At 32.9% G+C, this 20,096-nt stretch overlaps 2 protein-coding genes across 2 annotated transcripts in view; both read left to right on the top strand.

Annotated features, from left to right (window-relative positions):
- Window positions 1-7,357, top strand: part of LOC133187067 (uncharacterized) — a 41,120-nt gene extending 33,763 nt beyond the window's left edge. Inside the window, exons 7-8 of the mRNA XM_061322438.1 lie at window positions 5,067-5,225; window positions 6,453-7,357. Of these exons, the coding sequence (XP_061178422.1) occupies window positions 5,067-5,225; window positions 6,453-6,745 (452 nt within the window). The 3' untranslated portion in view covers window positions 6,746-7,357. The remainder of the gene's footprint in view (window positions 1-5,066; window positions 5,226-6,452) is intronic.
- Window positions 7,358-10,519: 3,162 nt separating this feature from the next.
- LOC133187193 (uncharacterized) lies at window positions 10,520-18,936 on the top strand. Its single transcript, XM_061322555.1, has 5 exons — window positions 10,520-10,989; window positions 14,573-14,713; window positions 16,923-17,034; window positions 18,179-18,376; window positions 18,567-18,936. Exons 1-5 carry the CDS (start codon window positions 10,553-10,555, stop codon window positions 18,837-18,839), a joined length of 1,161 nt encoding a protein of 386 aa, XP_061178539.1. The 5' UTR covers window positions 10,520-10,552; the 3' UTR covers window positions 18,840-18,936.
- The last annotated feature ends 1,160 nt before the right edge of the window (window positions 18,937-20,096 follow it).

Here is a 20,096-nt window from a genome sequence, read left to right as displayed (position 1 = left end):
GTGTATTAATAAAATGATAAATAGTTATTCCTCATAATTTCAATTAAATTATTCATTTGAGGACTGGGGAACCATATTTTCTTTGATTGCCAGATTCTATCCCAGTCTTTTACTTTTGGATCCTTTTTTTCCTTGCAGGCAAATGCATGAACCTCCATGCTAATATTAAATTAATAGCTGACCACTCTTAGATTTATTTACCTCTTTAATAACGATACCTAGCAGGTGACATATACATTCCTTGAAACACTCTAGTTCCTATTTGATTTTCACTAATATAAAGATTATTGAAAATTAAGACTAAGGTGCTCTATAGTGATCAGTCTATTCATTCATCTGTCTGTCAAATACATATATCCCATGTTCAGAGTACAGGTGACTCTAAATACTTCAAACTTTATATTTTTTAATTAGATACATGTAGCTGCTTTGGAACATCTGAAAGGTCTATTACATTATCACTAGTTTTACTAGTTTTCTTCATGTAAGTTGAATATATTTTAAACTTTTAAATTTTTATTTTTTCCAGGTAAGAAAGAAATTCAGGAGTTCTTAAATTGCCCTTGGAGTTCTTGGATTGCATCAAACTGCTAAAAGACCTCAACAAAAACAGCATCTTGAAAATAAAAATGAAAATATTCAGTGAATAAAAAATGATGAAAGAGCCACTAAAAATCTTCAAGCCTTTGAGCTGAAATCTGGAAGTCAATCTGTGGACTTTACTAGTATGTCATAATTACTAAGTCATCATTTGTGTATAATAAATACACTAAACTGTAAACACTTGTTAAAATGTGTATAATTTTTAGATATAATTTGTAGCTCACAGACTTCAATAGTTTCATGTAATGTAAGTAATAATGAAAATTTCCTGTTGTCTAGCTAGATTAGAAACTATTATTGTCCAATTTTGGATATTGTGAAATAATTCATCTAGTATGCATACATGTGTGTACACTTACGTGTAAATTAATTGTTATAGCAAATTCAATCGATCATTAAGTTGAATGTTGACTAATGTTTTTCATCAAAATTGTTTACACTGAATTGTTTGTGGATTTTTCCATTTGCCCAGTCATGTCAAGGAGCACATGGCAGGAAATGCTTTCTCCTCCATTGCACCTGGTGTTTTTAGAGGTCTGTGTTTGCTCTGCTCTAATTATGTATTGTTTCAATGGACTTTAAAGCTTGATCACTGTTGGTAATCTTCATATTTCATATACTATTAGAGTACTTGAAGAAAACTGTAAAGATTTAACATACAGTATAATGCATGTATATTGCACTTTAAGTACAGTGTATGTGGTTAAGAAATGTTAAATCGTCTCATAGTGCATTGAATTTGTTGAAAATTAGAAAATGTGTTGAATTTTTTTTTAAATAATGTTAGATTGCAGATTTTTTTAAATCATGCAAGTAAGAAATTGCTAAATATTTTTTAGCTTTTCTGGACAGTCTAGATGAGTTCTTATTATATACCTAGCATTGTCATCCCAGTTAAAATTTAAGGAGCAAGGTTCATTCCTAAGCTCTACCTGGACAAACTTGCATGGAATAAAGCACATTAACAGATTTACTTCAGATGCTTGACCTGATCTACATTTTCCTCATGTGTTTTTTTTTTGTTTTTGTTTGTTTGTTGTTTAACATCCCTCTCAAGAATTTTTCATCCATATGGAGATGCCACTACTTGCTGGTGGAGAGCTGCAAAATTTGACCTATACTTTGCACTCAGGGCCTTGAGCAGTAAGGGATCTTTTTTGTGCCCACATCAACTGCTAGGCGGGACCTCAGTTTATATGGTCTAATCTGAAGGACTGGTCCCCACAACCCCAGTGGATTTGAACCTGAGACTTAAGGATTAAATCCTTACTCGCGACTCTAGATTACAAACTCTCTCCTTTGCGCCACATGGGGGACTCCACAAGATTAAGTGTTTTGAGCAGTCCTATTCTCATGTAATTATAAACTCTATGTTGAACAAACCTGCAAAGATGATGTATGTACATGTAAATGTTTCAGGGTACCAATCCTTGATTTGACTTAGATTTTCTGGATTAATGACCAGTTTTTTAGAGAAGGTTCATTCAAAGTAACAATATACTCTTTGGTGATCAGTAAACATAGATGATGTATCCTGCTTCTGATGCTGGATGTAACATACATTTTCAGGGTTATTGAGCAGTTAAATCTAACCCAGACCAACTTGCATAGATTTTGGATCCAGGTGATATACATTACCAGAGTGTTTGTTGAGTGAGACTTTGCCTTACTAGTAGATAACATTTATAGAAGTGTTTTTTCTTTGCTCAGGATATATATACCATCAGTGCCAACTACCATACATTTTATATAATAGATGTAGCTGTTGTTCAACTGAATATGATAAAACTGTGGATGAAAATAATTTGATTTTTGTACCTTTGAATGTATTGAATTCATTTGTAAAAGCTGTTATGATACAATGTTTGATATTTTATAAAAGTTTTTAGCATATGCAATCAATAAATGTATCAACATTTTTATTTTATTATACTTTTTACCCTGCAAACTTCTTAAAAACAGAATAGTAATGATCCATTTAGCTGATACTAGGTTAGTGTCACATTGTACTGGTATATCATGTATACTGAACTGTAAATAAGAAACATCTAAATAGGTAAAATCACAGCATGAATCATTGGATTATGTAAGAAGTGCTTTGGTATGGTATTAATAATAAATGTTAAACTATCATTTTTTTTTTCAAATTAACAAAGGATATGCTTGAGTGACTGTATTTTGACTAGCAGTAAAAATAAAATGATTTTTAAGCATTTGAATTATTTTGATTCATGGTCTCTGCAAGTTTAATGATAGCAAATATGTATATTGAACATGGCATCCACATATTGCTATACTGGATGGGGCATAACTTTTACTGAATCTTAATCACAACCTTGAAATTTTATGTAGTACATGTACTCTTGGTTTCAACTGGTCAAATGTATTCTTAAATCAGAAAGAATTTAAACAAATATAGGCATAGGTCAGAACTTCATCAATTAGTTGGAAAGCGAATGCACTCAGTGACTATATGGTTTAAAAGAAGCTTGGTATAAATAGCAGGAAAAACTACTTGAAGTCCACTGTGAACTTTGTGTCCTCAACAAAACAATATGGAGTATACTATACTTGGTTTAAAGAATAATCTATGTCTGCATTCACTTTTAGGTTAAACTGTTTTGGGCATTGAGAGTTTGTTTGTTGTTTAACGTCCCTCTGGAGAATTTTTCACTCATATGGAGATGCCAACACTTGCTGATGGAGAGCTGCAAATGAGCTATGCTCGGCACTCAGGGCCAATGGGCAGTGAGGGATCTTTTTCATGCCAGCATCTACTGCGACACTGGACCTCTGTTTGTACGAAGGACCGGTCTCTACGTCCCAAAGTGGGATTCAAACATGTGAGAAAAGGATCAACTAACTCCACGACTCTAGAGCATTGGCTCTTTCCACTGCACCACGTGGGCGACAGCATTGAGAGTTAAATGTGGATATCAGAACAAGCTACTCTGGGCTTATACTCTCTATATATTGATTGATTGTATGTTGTTTAACATTCCTCTCAAGATTTTTTCACTCAAATGGAGACACCACCACATGCCGGTGGAGATCTGCAAATTTTGTCCTATATCGGCACTTACGGCTATTGAGCATCGAGGGATTTTTTTCGTGCCAGCACCTACTGCGACACAGGACCTCGATTTATACGGTCTCATCTGAAGGACCGGTCTCCCCATCCCACAGTGGGATTTGAACCTGCGACGTAAGGATCAACTCCTTACTTCGCTACTCTAGAGCAGACGCTCTAACCACTGTGCCACTGGGGCAACTACTCTCTGTTTAAGTCACTTGTGCAATGATAAACTTTAGTTTAATTCAACGTTTTGTACTGATCATGTTGAGTCACATTAGCACAAATATCTTTCTGCTGACCTTGACTAATGACCATCCGCAACTATTCTGGTTGGAAACAATATGTTAATTAATGCATAATAAGTGAAATTACTATGAAAGAAAAATGGTCTACTTAAACCACAAGTTATATTTATAAAAAATATACACTGGTCTCCTTAAGTCATATGAGAGAAACATAAAATATTAAGGAGACCATTTTTTTCATATATTTTTAGGAGGCATTTATTATGAAAAAATAAAGCAAGAGTCGACTAAATGGTGTTCTATAGATCTTTGATCTGGTATTTTTTTTTTAGAAAAAAGCAAATTTAAAAAATTTGTATATTGTCTCCTTAAGCCATATATAATGGTCTGGTCTCCCTAGTCCTTAAATCAGAGTTATATATATATATATATATATATATATATATATATATATATATATATATATAGAAAGCACAAACAAATTCACTTTGATAAGGATACCCACTTCCGCCGCCTGCCCGAGGTTGAACTCTCGACCTACGGAATTTGTCTCCTAGCAGTACAGGAACAGCACGCTAGACTGTTCGGCTATCTCATGATCTAAGCAAGTCAATAATCTTGCTTTCGATGCCAATTGAATTCTCGCGACGCTGTTCTACACTATACGGTCATTGAGAATGGAAGTGAGATACAGTTATTTGGAAATCAGTTTTATTAGAGGATCGTTACCAATATACATGTGTACGTGTGTAATTGTAATAAAATTATTTTTTATTTATAAAGCACATTTTACAACAACTCTTAAACTAACACAACTGCCCTAAGGGAAGAAATATTATTATAGAAAGCACAAACAAATTCACTTTTATAAGGATACCCACTTCCGCCCCCAGCCCGGGGTTGAACTCTCGACCTACGGAATCTGTCTCCTAGCAGTACAGGAACCGCGCTAGACCGCTCGGCTATTTAGGCAAGTCAATAAACTTGTTTTCGATGCCGGTGCTGCCCTACACTACACGGTCATTGAGAATGGAAGTGAGATACAGTTATTTGGACATAAGTTTTATAAGATACTATTATATATATATATTAGATATTATATATAATATATATATATATATATATATATAATATTTTTTTAGAACATGGTTGGATCGATCTTCAGATTAATTGTGTCCTTGATGTTTTGTTGTCTGGAGCCGGCTGTCTGGTCTTCATTTTGAACAGCAAAAGAGTATCTAAACACGTAATGGTTAAACCTCTAGCATGTATCTCAGGAGGGGTCTTTCTGTGTGTGGCAGGTTTGCAATTTTTTTAAGACTCAACTTTTCTTAAACTCTTAAAATTCAATGATTTTTGTGTACATGCAATATCAAATATCAATGTACAAAATGTTAATTTCTATGATGGATATTCCTATGAGGCATAATTTATTTTAAAAACTACATGAGAAGAAGAAATACTTACCGTGGCCTTCAAATCAACTTTCAGATATATCAACGACGTTTTATCAATTAACAATAAATATTTTCATAATTTCATTCATATGTCGATTGATCGGAAGGCGCGGGTTCAATTCCCGTTCACTGCGCATCGTCAAACCAAAGACGTGAACATAGTTGTGAATGTTCTTTCGCTAAGCGCCCGGCACGAGAACTAAAAGTCAAGCGTCTTTCGGATGAGACCTTGAAACTGAAGCCCTTTGTTACGGCACGCATTGGCACGATGAAGAACCCTCACTGTCCAATGACTCGGAGTTCCGAGCATTGGTCTGAATTTGAAGCCCTTCACCTGTATATGTACTTCTCTATACGACTGAAAAATTCCCGAATGAGACGTAAAACAGTAAACAATCAATCATATATCAACTCGATGTATCCAAATAACTTGAAATAAAAGAGAACACCATGCCACCGTGGATGTCTTACTAACTAAAGAAGATAAGGGCCAACTACCAACTAAATTGTATAACAAACGAGATGACTTCGGCTTTTCCATCGTCGACTTTCCACATTTATGTATAGAAATAGTTCGCTATCATCTGTATATGCTCTTTATGTCTCCTAACTTATGCGCTACTGAAAAGTATGCTCTGAGTACGATCAATTTTTAAACTGAGGTGACTACTCACAAATAAGTTAAGGTAATATGGTTTAGATTTAAATTCGTTTAAATTCAGCATTTCGTAAATTCTATGGTCGTTATAATGACCTTATAAGCAAATATAAGCTATCACTGGATCGTATTTTGACTGACTTCTTTCTGACCAATTGTTAAGTTTTATTTGTATACTAAATTTAACTGCGGGATGTTCCATTTACTTGATCATAGGTCTCACGGCGGGTGTGACCGGTCAACAGGGGATGCTTACTCCTCCTATACATCTTATCCCACCTTTGGAATTTCAGGGGGGTCCGTGTTTAATGCCCTGTTTACCCATTTGTGTTGTTTATAAATTTTGAGATCGACCACTGTTCGTTATCTTTACTGTTTCATTTCAAATATGAATTTTAACTTTAAATTTACAGTTACTATGGACTTTGCCTTGCTCATTCGTTTTCTTGGACTATTTATCATAAGCCTTGGAAGGTCCACATGGTTTCCATACTCTTTTGTCATTGCCTGCGTGTCCTTTGCTTTGAATCTTTTCTCCGTTGTGGTAATTCTTATTCGCTATAACAAAGGCAGCGAGGAAGAAAATAATGTCGACCAGATGATAGAAAATTTGGGACTTTATCCAGATGTGACTACAGACAATGTGGATGTGATAACAGACAACAGACTGGAAGTGACGACAGATAATGTTGATATGACGACGTGATAACAGATATCTCTTTGGACTAAAAGATCTTTATACAGCCAAACTCTCTACTACCGCCTTTACTTTACACTCATATTTCACACAGTTTGCTTCAACAATATTGAAAAATTGTTTAAATGGAAAATAAACTTTTTAATTACTGATAAACAATCCTAATACTATTGTAAATTCTTTGCTCTTCATTGCAGCTCTGTTTGATAAGATTTTAAAATGTTGATGAATATATGTATAAAGAATTATAATTCTCTCTGTATATCTGTATCGGTATACGGCTGTTCACCCTTTACAAGGTCAATATTTTGTATTTTTGTATTATGGAGATTCTGTATCTGTTACCTTTAAAGGTTTTTGCATGTTTTTTTCCTTCATTATGTTATCATATATAACATTTTTTTTTTGTATTATACATGTTTGTATTTTAAATGTTTTTTTTTTTTAATTATTATTTTGGTGTTTTGTCTTCATTGCTTCTTTATAAACAGCGTAAATTATCATATACTGGGTAAATTTCTGTCTATATATCGTGATGAAAGAGTAAGACATGTATATACACAACATATCTAGTGTTGTTATTATTGATCGATTGATGACAATAAAATTTGGTACAAGTTTGGTACTAGTTTTTTTTTCTTTTTCATTCTCCTTTTAAGAAAGTACGTACCCCTGTAGTAAAAGCTAGGTAATGGTTCATCCGCGATCTTCTTTACTGTTAGAGGAACAAAGATCACAATTTCGATCATCTCTCAACTCCACCAAAACGATCTTTTTTTCAATTCTTACATCGAAACCTACATCAAAGCCTTTCTCAATTCCTTTAGAAGATAAAATTAATACTTCTCAAATCAAGCTTCTAATTTCATAAACCTGTATATTAAGAAGTTTTGACTTACTTAAAAACACTAGCTTACCAATTCTGCTTATTAAATAATTTAATCCGTTAATCTGCTTTTTACAAACGTTAGCACAATTTGCTTTGGAGAATACTGCTGCAACCTTAACTAGGACATTGCACAACCATATTGTGTTTTTGAACATGCATGTAGTTGATCAATTTAGATTGCATTACGTTATGTTCTCTAAGTTTTTATAACAATTTATATAAGAGAAAAGATGTTCTCAATTTGCCTTATAAAACATGATAACAGGGAGCTTTTTTCAGATTTAAAACTGTTTTGTAGAACTGTTACTCTTCACAGCCAACTTTACGTAATACTTAAAAAAGGCAGCTACATGTAATTGGTTTGTTGACTTACCACAAAAGTGAAGGAGAGAAGAGACAACAGTGCCTGTGGAGTGGCAGGACAACAGCAATATCAACAAAATTTTACATACTTATGCCCCTATTTATTAGATTTTTGCCTTAAAATTTCATTCGATTGTATACAACACTTTTTTTTCAGTTTTTTGGTATATGAAACAAAAAGATGTAGGATTCTGTGATGTCTTTTATTTTAGTTCACTGGGGTATATCGAGTCGGCATATGAATATAAATAACTATTAATTAATAAACCGTTGTCGATATATCTGTGTGTCGAGTTGAAGGCAACACCAAGTGTTTTCTCCTCCTCGTGTAGAAGTTTTGAATAATTTCTGCTTCATATGAATACAAAAACAGGTCGGCTAATAAAGGAGCACAATTAGTGCCCAGCGAAATTACAACAGTTTGATGGGAGATTTGGTCTACATAAATGTTGTCAATGAGAAATTCCAGCATTTTTTTAATATCAATTTCAGAGTACCTTTGTGTAGAATCAGAGGGATTTTTCATCAATTAATTTTGCTGATGACCAATCACAAGATGTGAAATTCAGTTCCAAGCACCATTTTTATTGAAGATTGAAGCAATTATCTAAATTATGTTGTCATAAAACCTAGTTTTTAATTTATGAATTTATTTTCGAAGGAATGGTTGCATAAAATGTAGAAAAGTCGTACGTTTTGATGATATTAAGTTTCGAAAAAAAAAAAAAAAAAAAACAATGTTGACTTTATATTTTCTAGAAAGTCTTTCAGTGTTTTTTTTTTTTTTTTTTTTTTTTTTTTTTTTTTTTTTTTTGAATCCACATCTAATTTACACCACTTCTAGGATATGCTGTACAAGCAGATTAACATAAAAACAGACAGTCAAACGGACGGACAGACCAAAACCTTGAACATGTTGAATCATCGATTACGAGGGTTGAGAGAAAAAACCGTAAATTACTGTAATGGAAATGGAAAGCATGGATATTATGATAAATCTTTTATGCATACATTGTGTTTTTATACAAAAATATGATGTGAATGCATAAAAAAAAATAACCTAGCTACTACAATCGTAAATATTGATTATGATTTAAATTTGCATATAAAATATACATAATTACGGTGGCTGGTATAGGACATGGTATGAGAATTTTTTTTATTAATTCGTGGCCACAAAATAAAAATTTGTGGGAACAAAATAAAATTCGTGGGAACGAAATAAAAATTCGTAGCCACGAAATAAAATTCGTGGCCACGAATTTTTATTTCACATTTATTTACATAGTGTTAAAATGATAATTTGCTATGGACCTAGTGAGGGTCTGTCCCATGACACACAGACACATTTAGATCATTGTATCTGGCCCGCACTGATGAACATCATTATAAATACCCATATATTTAATTTGTATATATATTAGAAGCAGCTGAGAATTGGTACATGCATTATGAACATAGTCTAGATGTAAAAAAAAAAATAAATAAATAAAAATAAACTCTCTCTTTTGCTCTGTGCCCAAAACTTAAAACAACACATTCAAGCCGATTCAATTGACTGTTCTGGATCAGTTCAATGATCATACTTCATCCAAAATGACATCCTAACCAAATGATAAAACAAAATGAAAGTGTTCTCTTCAGCTTGTCATCATGCTACATGACACAGCATGAAGTCACGATTTTTTTAGATGATATAATACACAGGGACAATTTTATATTAGTCAAGTTATGTATTTTTCTTAACTATAATAACTCTGGTAAGTTTTGTTCCTGATATTAGTCAAGGCAACCCGAACATTAATGACTTTAAGGGCTTATTTGCTGTTTTCTCATATTTTCTATTGAATCCTGTCACATAGTTGTAATGAAATAAAGACACAAAATCTGAGCATGTTAGGAGTATAACTTCTCATGTGAAACATATTCTACGTATCAGCATCGAATCTCATTGCTCATTACACAAATATCCCGTTGGCTCATTCCAATTGAATGATAATTATATATCAGTTCGTTCATCTTGAATGACATAAAACAGAAGAAGCTAAAAATGGCATTATGTAGCACAACTTTATTTCGTGGCAACGAATTTTATTTCGTTCCCACGAATTTTATTTCGTGGCCACGAATTTTTATTTCGTTGCCACGAATTTTATTTCGTTCCCACGAATTTTATTTCGTTCCTACGAATTTTTATTTCGTGGCCACGAATTTTATTTCGTTCCCACGAATTTTTATTTCCTGGCCACGAATTAATAAAAAAAAATTCTCATACCATGTCCTATACCAGCCACCGTACATAATTGAATAACAGTTATTTTTTCCCTTGCAATTCACAAGAAAAAATAATGGGGGCGAGTTGTCTCTATGATGGGGGTGAGCTGTCTTGAGTGGGGGCGAGTTGTCCTAAAAAGGGGGCGAGCTGTCTTTAATAGTGTTGGGGGCGACTTGTCTTGGGGGCGAGATGTCCTGATTCCAGAAATTCAATCGGGATCGGGATGACATAAAATATTTCATCATCTAACTCATCTAACAACTTTTGTCAAGTTTTGAGGTTTTGCAAGATGGAAAGGGGGAAAAGGGCACATTCTGATATGTGTGACACTTCGAGTAGTTCATCACCACACGACAGACACACTGAAAAGTTAACAACTACATCTGAGAGTTCACCAACTATATCATCAACTAAACTTTCAGGCGAAAATGATTCATTTCCAGGTAGCACTTCCGAGTGGAAGGAATCTGATATAAACAAATTAGGAATAAAACTTCTGTACAGAGCTAGTGCAATGGATGTTGTATACGAATGGGGGCTATATCAAATGTTTAGAAAGGATATAGTATCAGAAGAATTGAATACTGTGGCGGAAATTTTAAATGTATGTAATTCAATTGAAGCGAATTTCATATCGTTTGAAGATTTACAGAGAGATTTTATTGGAAATCGAGAGATATGTAATGAATTTGTCCCAAAAGAAAAGATACCTGATGGAATTGGATTGTAAGTATGTACTGTTATCAGCAGGTCCAGTCAAAAGACTATTTCTTCCTAAGTAGCTATTAATAGCTACCTATGTATTTAAACTTACTCCAGGTAGCTACTTCAACGTACTTTTACCTGTCTTTGAAAATAAGAACAATTGATAATTAAGGTGCAGCTTTGAAACAGATCAGACTTCTTGTTTATCATCTTTTGCACTTGCACAGCAAACTTCCAGCTGTAAATTTGAAAACTTTAGGAGGGTGGAGAATGGAGAGGAAATGCATAAAAATCATTCCATAATCCTTTTTATTTAAGAATACATGAAGGCAAGTTTAAAAATTCGTACAAATTACGGATTTGTACATGTAAGACATTTTAGGCTTCTTACTACATGGCTTTGATCTTTATCTAGAAAATGAAACTGGTTGTAGTTATTGATGCAAAATTGCTAATTTTGAAAGAAATTTTTGTCTGCAAATTTTGTTTTGTTCTTTGTCAGTGTTACTGTATCAAGATATTTAGTACTCACTATATTGTGCTTTTTGACCACAAAATGCAAGTAAAGCAAGAGGTAGGTAAAAAAAGCTACCTGGAGTAGGTTTAAATACAGTGGCTTCCATTTTATCGGATAGCGGTTTAACGAATATTTCGGCTATTTCAATATAATATCAGAGCACAAAACCATTTCTTATATATTTATTAATAATTTCACCTGATATTCTGATGAGAAAATATTGGAATTTCGTTTTATCCGATACAAAAATTTGGACTATCATAGTGTTTTTTGATAATCAGCACCTTGTTCACACCTCCAACTTCGTATGTGAAGCCTTTGTTTACACAGTTTGACACCAATTACCTTGACTGGCTTGAGTACGACAATGAGGGGATTAGTTACGGCTGGACGCACACAGGCACCTTACCTGTGTCAATAGTGGGCATAGTAAATAGAGATGTTTTGATTACAGTTGTGGTGATCAGCTTGGGTTCAATGATGCACTTGTTAATTATGACAATTATTTGCAATTTTTTCTGCGTGAAATTTTAATTATTGAACTGATTAGCTTGTGTATGACAATCTGCTTGGATAATGAAATACGCCTATTCAATCGTTTAACTTGGTCAATTGGCTTAATATTTATTCACTTTTCAGTGCAAAATTTATGGTAAAAATCACAAATGGCCCGTTCTATAAAAATACGTCTCAAAATTCATACCATCTTTCTCCACATGGCTCTCAAAATCTCTCTTCAGCAGACAAGAACGAGACTGGTAAACTCAAACACAGTATAAAATACGTAACCGTATTAAAGAAACAAATAAAACAAAACAATTACATATATTTAATATTTTTGTTTATTTTTAATTTACAATCTATCCAGGGAAAAATAGTTTATGGTTATTAGTCAAGCATTTAGACTACTTCCGTTTCCAAAATGGCGACCATCGAAGAAGGAATGTAAACATGTGCTGAAGAAAGATGGCAATAACTATCAAAGAATATATTCTATACGTCAATTTATTTGAAAAAAATTCATATTAAATTCATAAGTAAGTGAAATAAATTATTTTTAGTGAAGTCATTAAGTAAACATGTCAAAAGAAAACGAAAGTGCAAGCTTGAAATTTGCTACGATGTATTATCAATACATGTAGCTCTATACATCTATCTTTGGACTCGGTATGGAGCAATCGGCTATTCTAATTTTCGGCTATTCAGATAAAACTAGGCTGACAACTTGACTATTCGATAAAACGGGAACCACTGTACTTAGTTAGATATAACTAGCTACATAGGTAGTACATAGGTAGAAATAGTCTTTGGACTGGACCTGATCAGGCCCTTTGCTATCACTACATTTAGGCTAGTTTCATGTACATAGCTTGAATTACCTACATGTATATCAGCGTTTTTTTTCCTTATATAACTGGTACTGATAAACGGTACCATTCCCAAAGCCAAAAAATGTTAATTTTTCCCAATTTTGAGATTAAAAATTCCCAATTCAACTGCCAAGCAACAGACTACGATGACATCGTATTTCTTTTTAAATGAAACATTGTACAAGTTGACTAATTGTTTCACTTCTGCTTAAATCCAAAGTAGAGATTAGTTGAAATATGGCGGGACCTCAGACTGACCTGTGGTGTAGGCAGGATAGTGTCATACATTTTGACAAATTGAAAGCATAAAAATGCGAAAACAATTAAGGGACATTGATATGAAAAACAATAAATACTTGTTGTTTATTCTTTAAAACACGGAGTAATAGGATATGAGGCTGGAATAAACGGAAAATACGTTTCATTTGTTTAAATGACAGAAAATTCTCCTTTGTAAGTTTGTTCTACTTCGATGCTTTTTTCCCAATTGAATCGGTACTGGACCCTTTCCCAATGGGTAGAAAAAAATCGCTGTATATAGCTTTATTTAGCTAAGTACTGTAGCTTTATTTAGCTACTTTAAGTAGCTTTATTTAGCTATTTTGATGCAAGTTTTCACAAAGTTTGCTATTTATTAGCTCACTTGAGCTGAACAAGTGAGCTTTTTAGATAAAAATTTGTCGGTTTTGTGAAGTCATCTTGTAGTTGTCATAAACTTAATTTTCACATTTTCATCTTTTTCTCCAGAACCACTGGACCAAATTCTAGGGATGCGCAATTTTATGGGTGTACTGACCGGTATATCGTGATTTTTTATTGCATGATATATATAGTGATAAGGAGACTAAAATATTGGTATTTGGTACATATAAAATTATAAATTCCAAAAATTATTCATTTATTTCTTTGAACTATTAAATAAAAATTACAGGAATTAAGTCTAAAAAATTTTGAAAAAAGTTATATGTAAACATGGTAAACTGAGGCATCCAAACATGCTTTATATTATATAAATAAAAATGAAAAAAAAGGTGAAGTTATGTTTTTACAGAATATTTGTAAGAAAAATTATCATGATTGTAGAAATTCATTTGAAATTGTAGTAAAATTTCATTTGAAATTGTAGTAAAAATTCCCGTGTAAATAAGATATTTTGGGGGAAAAATTGTGATATATCACAATACAAAATTTTTGGCGACACCCATCCCTACCAATTTCATCTAAATTGGCCACAAAGCATCCCATGCTGAAAGGGATTCAGGTTTGTTAAATGAAGGGCCAAGCCCTCTTTCAATGGAAGATAATTAAGAAGTACACATGTAGTGAAAATTGAATGTCATCTTTTAAAAATCTATTTCTCAAGAACCTCTGGGCCAGAAAAGATGAAATTTAATTGAAAGCTATATTACATAGTGTAGATTCAGTTTTCTTCAAATCATGACTCCTAGGGGTAGGGTGGGGCCATAATGGGTGATCGAATTTTACATAGGAATATGTAGAGATTAGGGAAAAATTTTTAAAATCTTCTTCTGGACATGCTCACGAACAGCAAAGCTGTGATAAGTCATTTTTATATGAATAAAGCATCTTCAGGTAGTATAGATTCAGGTTTGTTCAAATCATGCAGTTTTTGTGAAATAAAAAATATATTCATTCACATATAAGAATATTTTATTTGTGGAAATATATAATATTTTCATTTAATAATTTATAACAGATGTTCATGTCACTTTGAGGAGTTTCAACAAAAACTGGAACTTGTGTTAAGAGAAGGAATTGAAGTGAATGCTTCCATCTCAGAAACCAACTTTCAAACTTTATTTGAGGACTTTCTCAAAATTTGTGGCATAATCACCAGGTAAATATGCATTAATTGATATATTTAGCTCATTTAAATAGGTTCACTCCTGTCAAGCCTCCTGAGCTTCTGAGCAGATTTTTGTCTTGACCTCTATTTCAAAATTCTGCATATTTAAATGTTTTAGTTCTTACAATAAATTTGGATTCTACAATGCCAATTAAACTATATTCAGTTAAAACCCTATGATTAAATTTGATACCAAAAGCAGTAAGTGAGGAACTATATTTTGTGCCAGAAGTTTTTTTTTTTTTAAAAGAAAATGTTCATTTTTTCTCTTTTGAAGAGACCGGTCATGGTAGCCTAGTGGTAGGGTGCTCTCTTTGTGATCGGGAGGCCCGGGTTCGAATCTTGTTCGCTGCGCTGCATCGAACCTAAGACATAAACATAGGTAGTGACTGTTCCTTCACCAGGCACTCGCACTAGAAGTGAAAGTCACGGGTCTATTGGATGAAACATTAAAAACCAAGGTCCCGTGTCATGGTAGGCATTGGCACGATAAAGAATTCCTTACTTCTGAATGGCCCTGAGCGCTGAGTTAATGTCTAAATTTGAAGCCCTTCACCGGCATATGGTAACGTCTCTATATGAGTGAAAAATTCTGGAATGGGATGTAAAACAACATACAATCAATCAATGTCTTTTGAAGTATTTAAAGTTTTGTTTAGTTTGGATTCCTATTTCCAATGCAGCCTGCACACAGAGTTATTTTTTGTGCCATGAACTGTTTTATGCTGGACCTAAATTGTATATTAAATAAATTGTCATGAATTCTATCATCATATTTGACAAATATAGCAAATATATTGTGAAAATCCAGAAAAAAATAGCCCCAATTTAAGCTTAAAATTAACACTATTTTAGTAATATCTAAAAATTAACAACAAAGACCCCCACTTTTAATTTTATTTCCTGAATATATATATACATATATATATATATATATATATATATATATATATATATATATATATATATATATATATATATATATATATATATAAAAGTTACTTTTAACCATTTCTTCTCAGTAAAATGTCATTACTTTCAAATGATTTTATTACTTCTTAAATTTTTAATGCCAGAAAAATGACATTTTTGAGTGCAGAAAGATCAAATAATTGACCATGCGAAGTAGTTTGAACCTTTTTTGTTGTCACAAATTTTAATGTGTCTATTCATTGACAAGATGAAATTGGACTGTGCTTTTTCCCATAATAAAAAAATATTGGAGGAAAAACTTGGAAAAATTTATTTTTGTGTTAGACGTAGTTACAGTGCAGAAAGGCCATACTATATGCTCCATGGCACTAAAAGAAGTGACCCCCATTTTTTGTTTTGATTTTTGATTTAGCTAGGTATGTAGATTCTAAAAAAACACTTGATAAAAAATTCTCATTACTTTTGACAGCAGGATCCAACCTCCTTAAGTCAATCTTTTTAAAGTTTTGAAATAATTACAAATCTGTCAATACTTTGGACTTTCAATAGGCAGTGACATGCTTATACAGTCAAATCTTGTTATCTCAAACTCAATGGGACTGAGAAAAAGTTCCAGATATCCAAGGTTTTGAGATAACAAGGGTAAAATACTTAAAGAATAAGTGTTTGGGACTTCAAAATCACTTCAACATATCCATGGTATTCGAGATATCGATGTTTGAGATACCAAAGTTCAACTGCTTGTACGTATATGTCACACCGAACCATCAATCAGTGATATAGACTATCTATTTCACACAAGATCAAGGATTAGCAGAGAAAAATTACTGAGTTTAGTTGGTGCAATAATTGTTTCCTACAATCAAAAAATTAATTATATAAGGTTACGTTATCTCGTTGTTTGTCATTAGCAGTTTAGCACATGTTAATCCAACCTATAAGTAGATCTCTATGAATAAATATCTTTTAAATTTGTTCATAGTCCATGCATGTTTGTGTATCTCTAAACTTCAATTCTAGACTTCTGAACCAGAACTATAATAGCTAGTTTTAATCAAAGGAGGCCTATTCACATGCCCCTAATTTACACAGTGAGAGCAAATATTACATATGTAAAGGACAAGGTATAATAACAGCCACATTTGGCCCCTTATTTGAAATCAAAATCAAAATTAACAGGATTAAGAACTTGAAATTATACTTGTTTTGTAACCCGAACATTGATTTTGTTTCATGTTTACATTGCTCTTTATGTTCTTATTTTCAGGCATCAACCTGACATAGCAGTAAAGAAGTTCAAGGTCAAGGGAGAAATTGTTTCTTCAGCAGCAGATATCTTATGCTATAGTTTGGAGGGGAAAGTTTTATGTGTTGTAAAGGTATTAACATTTTATCTTGTTTGGATGTTTCATCTTTAAGATTAAGGTGATCAACATATTGCTATCTTTTCGATTCCTAGTCATCCATTAAGCATCATCCAGTGTATTTGTGTCTTTCTAACACTTGGAAGATATGATGTGAATTATAGTTTTGGTCCAAAAGAATTCTTAAAATTTTGTTTCAATCCATTGTTTTATTTTTAGCTCTCCTGACCCAAGGCTGAAAGAGCTAATACTATGGCGGTGTGGGTAAACATTTTAGCTCACCTGAGCTGAAAGCGCAAGCAAGCTTTTCTAGTCACATTTTTTCGGTCATCCATCTGTCTACCTGTCCATCTGTAAACTTTTAACATTTTCCACTTCTCAAGAACCACTGGGCCAATTTCAACCAAACTTGCCACAAAGTATCTTTGGGTAAAGGGGATTCAAATTTGTTCAAATGAAGGGCCACGCCTTCTTCCAAGGAGAGATAATTACAAATAAGTGAAAAATTAATGGCTTCTTCAAAAAAATTTTCTTCTCAGGAACCACTGGACCAGGAAAGATGAAACTAATATGGAAACATCCTCAAATAGTGTAGATTCATGTTTGTTCAAATCATGACCCTAGGGGGTAGGGCGGGGCCACAATGGATGATCAAATAATAAATAAATATTTACATAGGAATAGATAGGAAAAATCTTTAAAAATCTTCTTCTCAGGAACAACAAAGCCATGATTAATCAAATTTTCATGGAAGCATCCTCAGGTAGTGTAGATTCAAATTTGTTCAAATCATGACCCCCTGGAGTAAAGAGGGTCCATAACAAGGGATCATAGTTATACAAAGGAATATTAAGGATATATCGATAAGAATTTCTTCATAAATACAGCAAAGTCATAATAAGTCATATTAATTTAAAAGCAGTCAAAGGTGGTGTAAATTCAAGTTTGTTCAAATCAAAACCCCCTCCCCTGGAGCCACTTTTATATTTAAACTTTTCAATACTAAATTGATTTCTGCTTTGTCCTAGCCAAAGTGCTCAGATGAGCAATGTGGCCCATGGGCCTCATGTTTTAAAGGGGAACCAGATTTCTCCTGCTGGTATGGGACTATTATTGTTTTTGCAATACTCTCAGAATTATCGATTATTATATTTTTCAGCTTAAAAAGAACATAGAAGATAAAGATACCTATGACAGTCCTGTAATTAAGAAAACACGTCATGTTTCTTCTCAGGATGCCTTTCTTGCTCAACATACTGGAGAACTGTTAGCCTATCTTGACAGTTCAGTTACACATATGGATCTCTGTGGAAGTGTTGGTAGAGATATTCTTGGATTTACAGTTGAAAAAACACAAGTATGTTAATTTAAATAATTCTTAATTATATTTAAATAATACTTTTTAAACCCTTCTGCACTCTTTAAAAGGTAAAAAGCTAAAGTCAAGGCCCCATAGTCAAAACAGGTATATACGTATTGTTAAAAAAGTAACACCTCTTTTGCCTACCACTCTTGTTGAAAAAAAACAATTCAAATTTTCTTTACAGGTGACAGTTACTCATCTACAGTTAACTGAGGTCAGCTGGGAGAAAATTCAAAATTCTAACAAAAAAGGACCATTTAAGCATCTGGAGAAACCAGTTCTTCACTACAGTCAACGATATGATTTCCTGAAAAAATCAGAGCGCCAAGAATTGTTTAAAGTTATTCTCCATGTCAAATTAATGCAACATGTTCAGGAGAAAGTAGTAGGGCAAAGAAAAACTAAAGGGACAACTAACATTATGTCTAAAAGAAATTTGACAAATCACCATCATTAAGACTGAATTGAAGTGAGCTTTTATTCATTCCTTTGCATTTTCCCATTATTATTTTTATCTCAACTGAGACTAAAAGCATTAAAATTATTGTGTACAAGTTTTGCCTTGTGAATGTCTTTCTGCATTGCCTAAACATTTGACAATTTAGACTTCTTGGCATGAGATATTTTCACATGAGGTGTTTTTTCAAAGAACTTTTTCATAGAATTTTTGAGTGAGAGGAATTGCAATGGAAGTGAAGAGAGGCACTTTTTAACTAGGGCAGTTACTCAAGAGAAGTTTAAACTATGTTTCATCATGAAAAAATTTGTCTTAGAAGACGTTCTTTTTAATGATTAAGAATTATGAACTGATCATTTGAAAAGGAAAAAAATCTTTTACTTACTTGCATGTATGGTCATTTAGCAAGAAAACTTTTATTGACATTACAACTTCAACAATTTTCTGTTAACTCATTGGATTGAAGCAAGCAGATTGTTTGGATGATACAATGAGTTTAAGCCTTTACCAACATTGAATCTTCCATGGTCCAGCAATCAGGAATTCAGGAGTGTTAAGAAATGACTTTCATTTCTGAGAATTCATGAGGACATGGAACTACTCTGCTTGATGCTAGCAAATTTCATGAGTGCATTAGCTTATGAATTACCTCATGAATTCTCAAAAATTAAATTTATATCTTATATTGACATAATTTGTCTGATGACTGACCACAACTTTATATGATATTCACTTATCATTTTTGAAACAAAACTATGGTTTTGATGTCAAGTACAGTATTATGATGTCACAATGGATACATTCTTGTTCATCCATGGTAGTTCACGAGAAAATGGACTTTTCTAATTTGTAAAGCAAAAATATTTGGAAATGTAAATATTTGAAAATACCTCTGAAAATCTTCACTTATAATCATCTGGCATAAAAAAATTCAAAGTTATAATGAACACTAAATCAACAAAATTGTAAAATTCAAGCCCCATGACCCATGGTTTAGGCTCTATGGTAGGACAAAGATGGTCAGACCGGTATTTTGAAAGTACCGGTACATTGCATCTTTTAAAATCTCCATTACTTGTGATCATTAAACAGGCAAATTATTTGCTTGATTAAAATGAGCAGCTACCCTTCCACAGATATTGTAAATTTAAGGTAGTCTGATCCTCAGGTTCATAAAATCAGCAGTTAAGGAATTGAAAATGCTCACAAAAATATCTCTGATTTCATACATTGTAAAGAAATGTTTGTTTACCCACA

The sequence above is a fragment of the Saccostrea echinata genome, unplaced genomic scaffold (assembly GCF_033153115.1).
Source record: "Saccostrea echinata isolate AGI-Se365-2 ecotype Australia unplaced genomic scaffold, CSIRO_AGI_Sech_v1 ptg000014l, whole genome shotgun sequence".
NCBI classification, from domain to species: Eukaryota; Metazoa; Mollusca; class Bivalvia; order Ostreida; family Ostreidae; genus Saccostrea; species Saccostrea echinata.
This window is presented reverse-complemented; position numbering and strand designations above follow the sequence as displayed.

Excerpts from the sequence above, each read along its gene's own strand:
- LOC133187193 (XM_061322555.1), top strand. The coding sequence starts at position 10,553 with ATGGAAAGGGGGAAAAGGGCACATTCTGATATGTGTGACACTTCGAGT. Across the intron at positions 14,714-16,922 it reads ATTTGTGGCATAATCACCAG|GCATCAACCTGACATAGCAG; the intron begins GTAAATATGCAT and ends TCTTATTTTCAG. Across the intron at positions 17,035-18,178 it reads AAGTTTTATGTGTTGTAAAG|CTTAAAAAGAACATAGAAGA; the intron begins GTATTAACATTT and ends TATATTTTTCAG.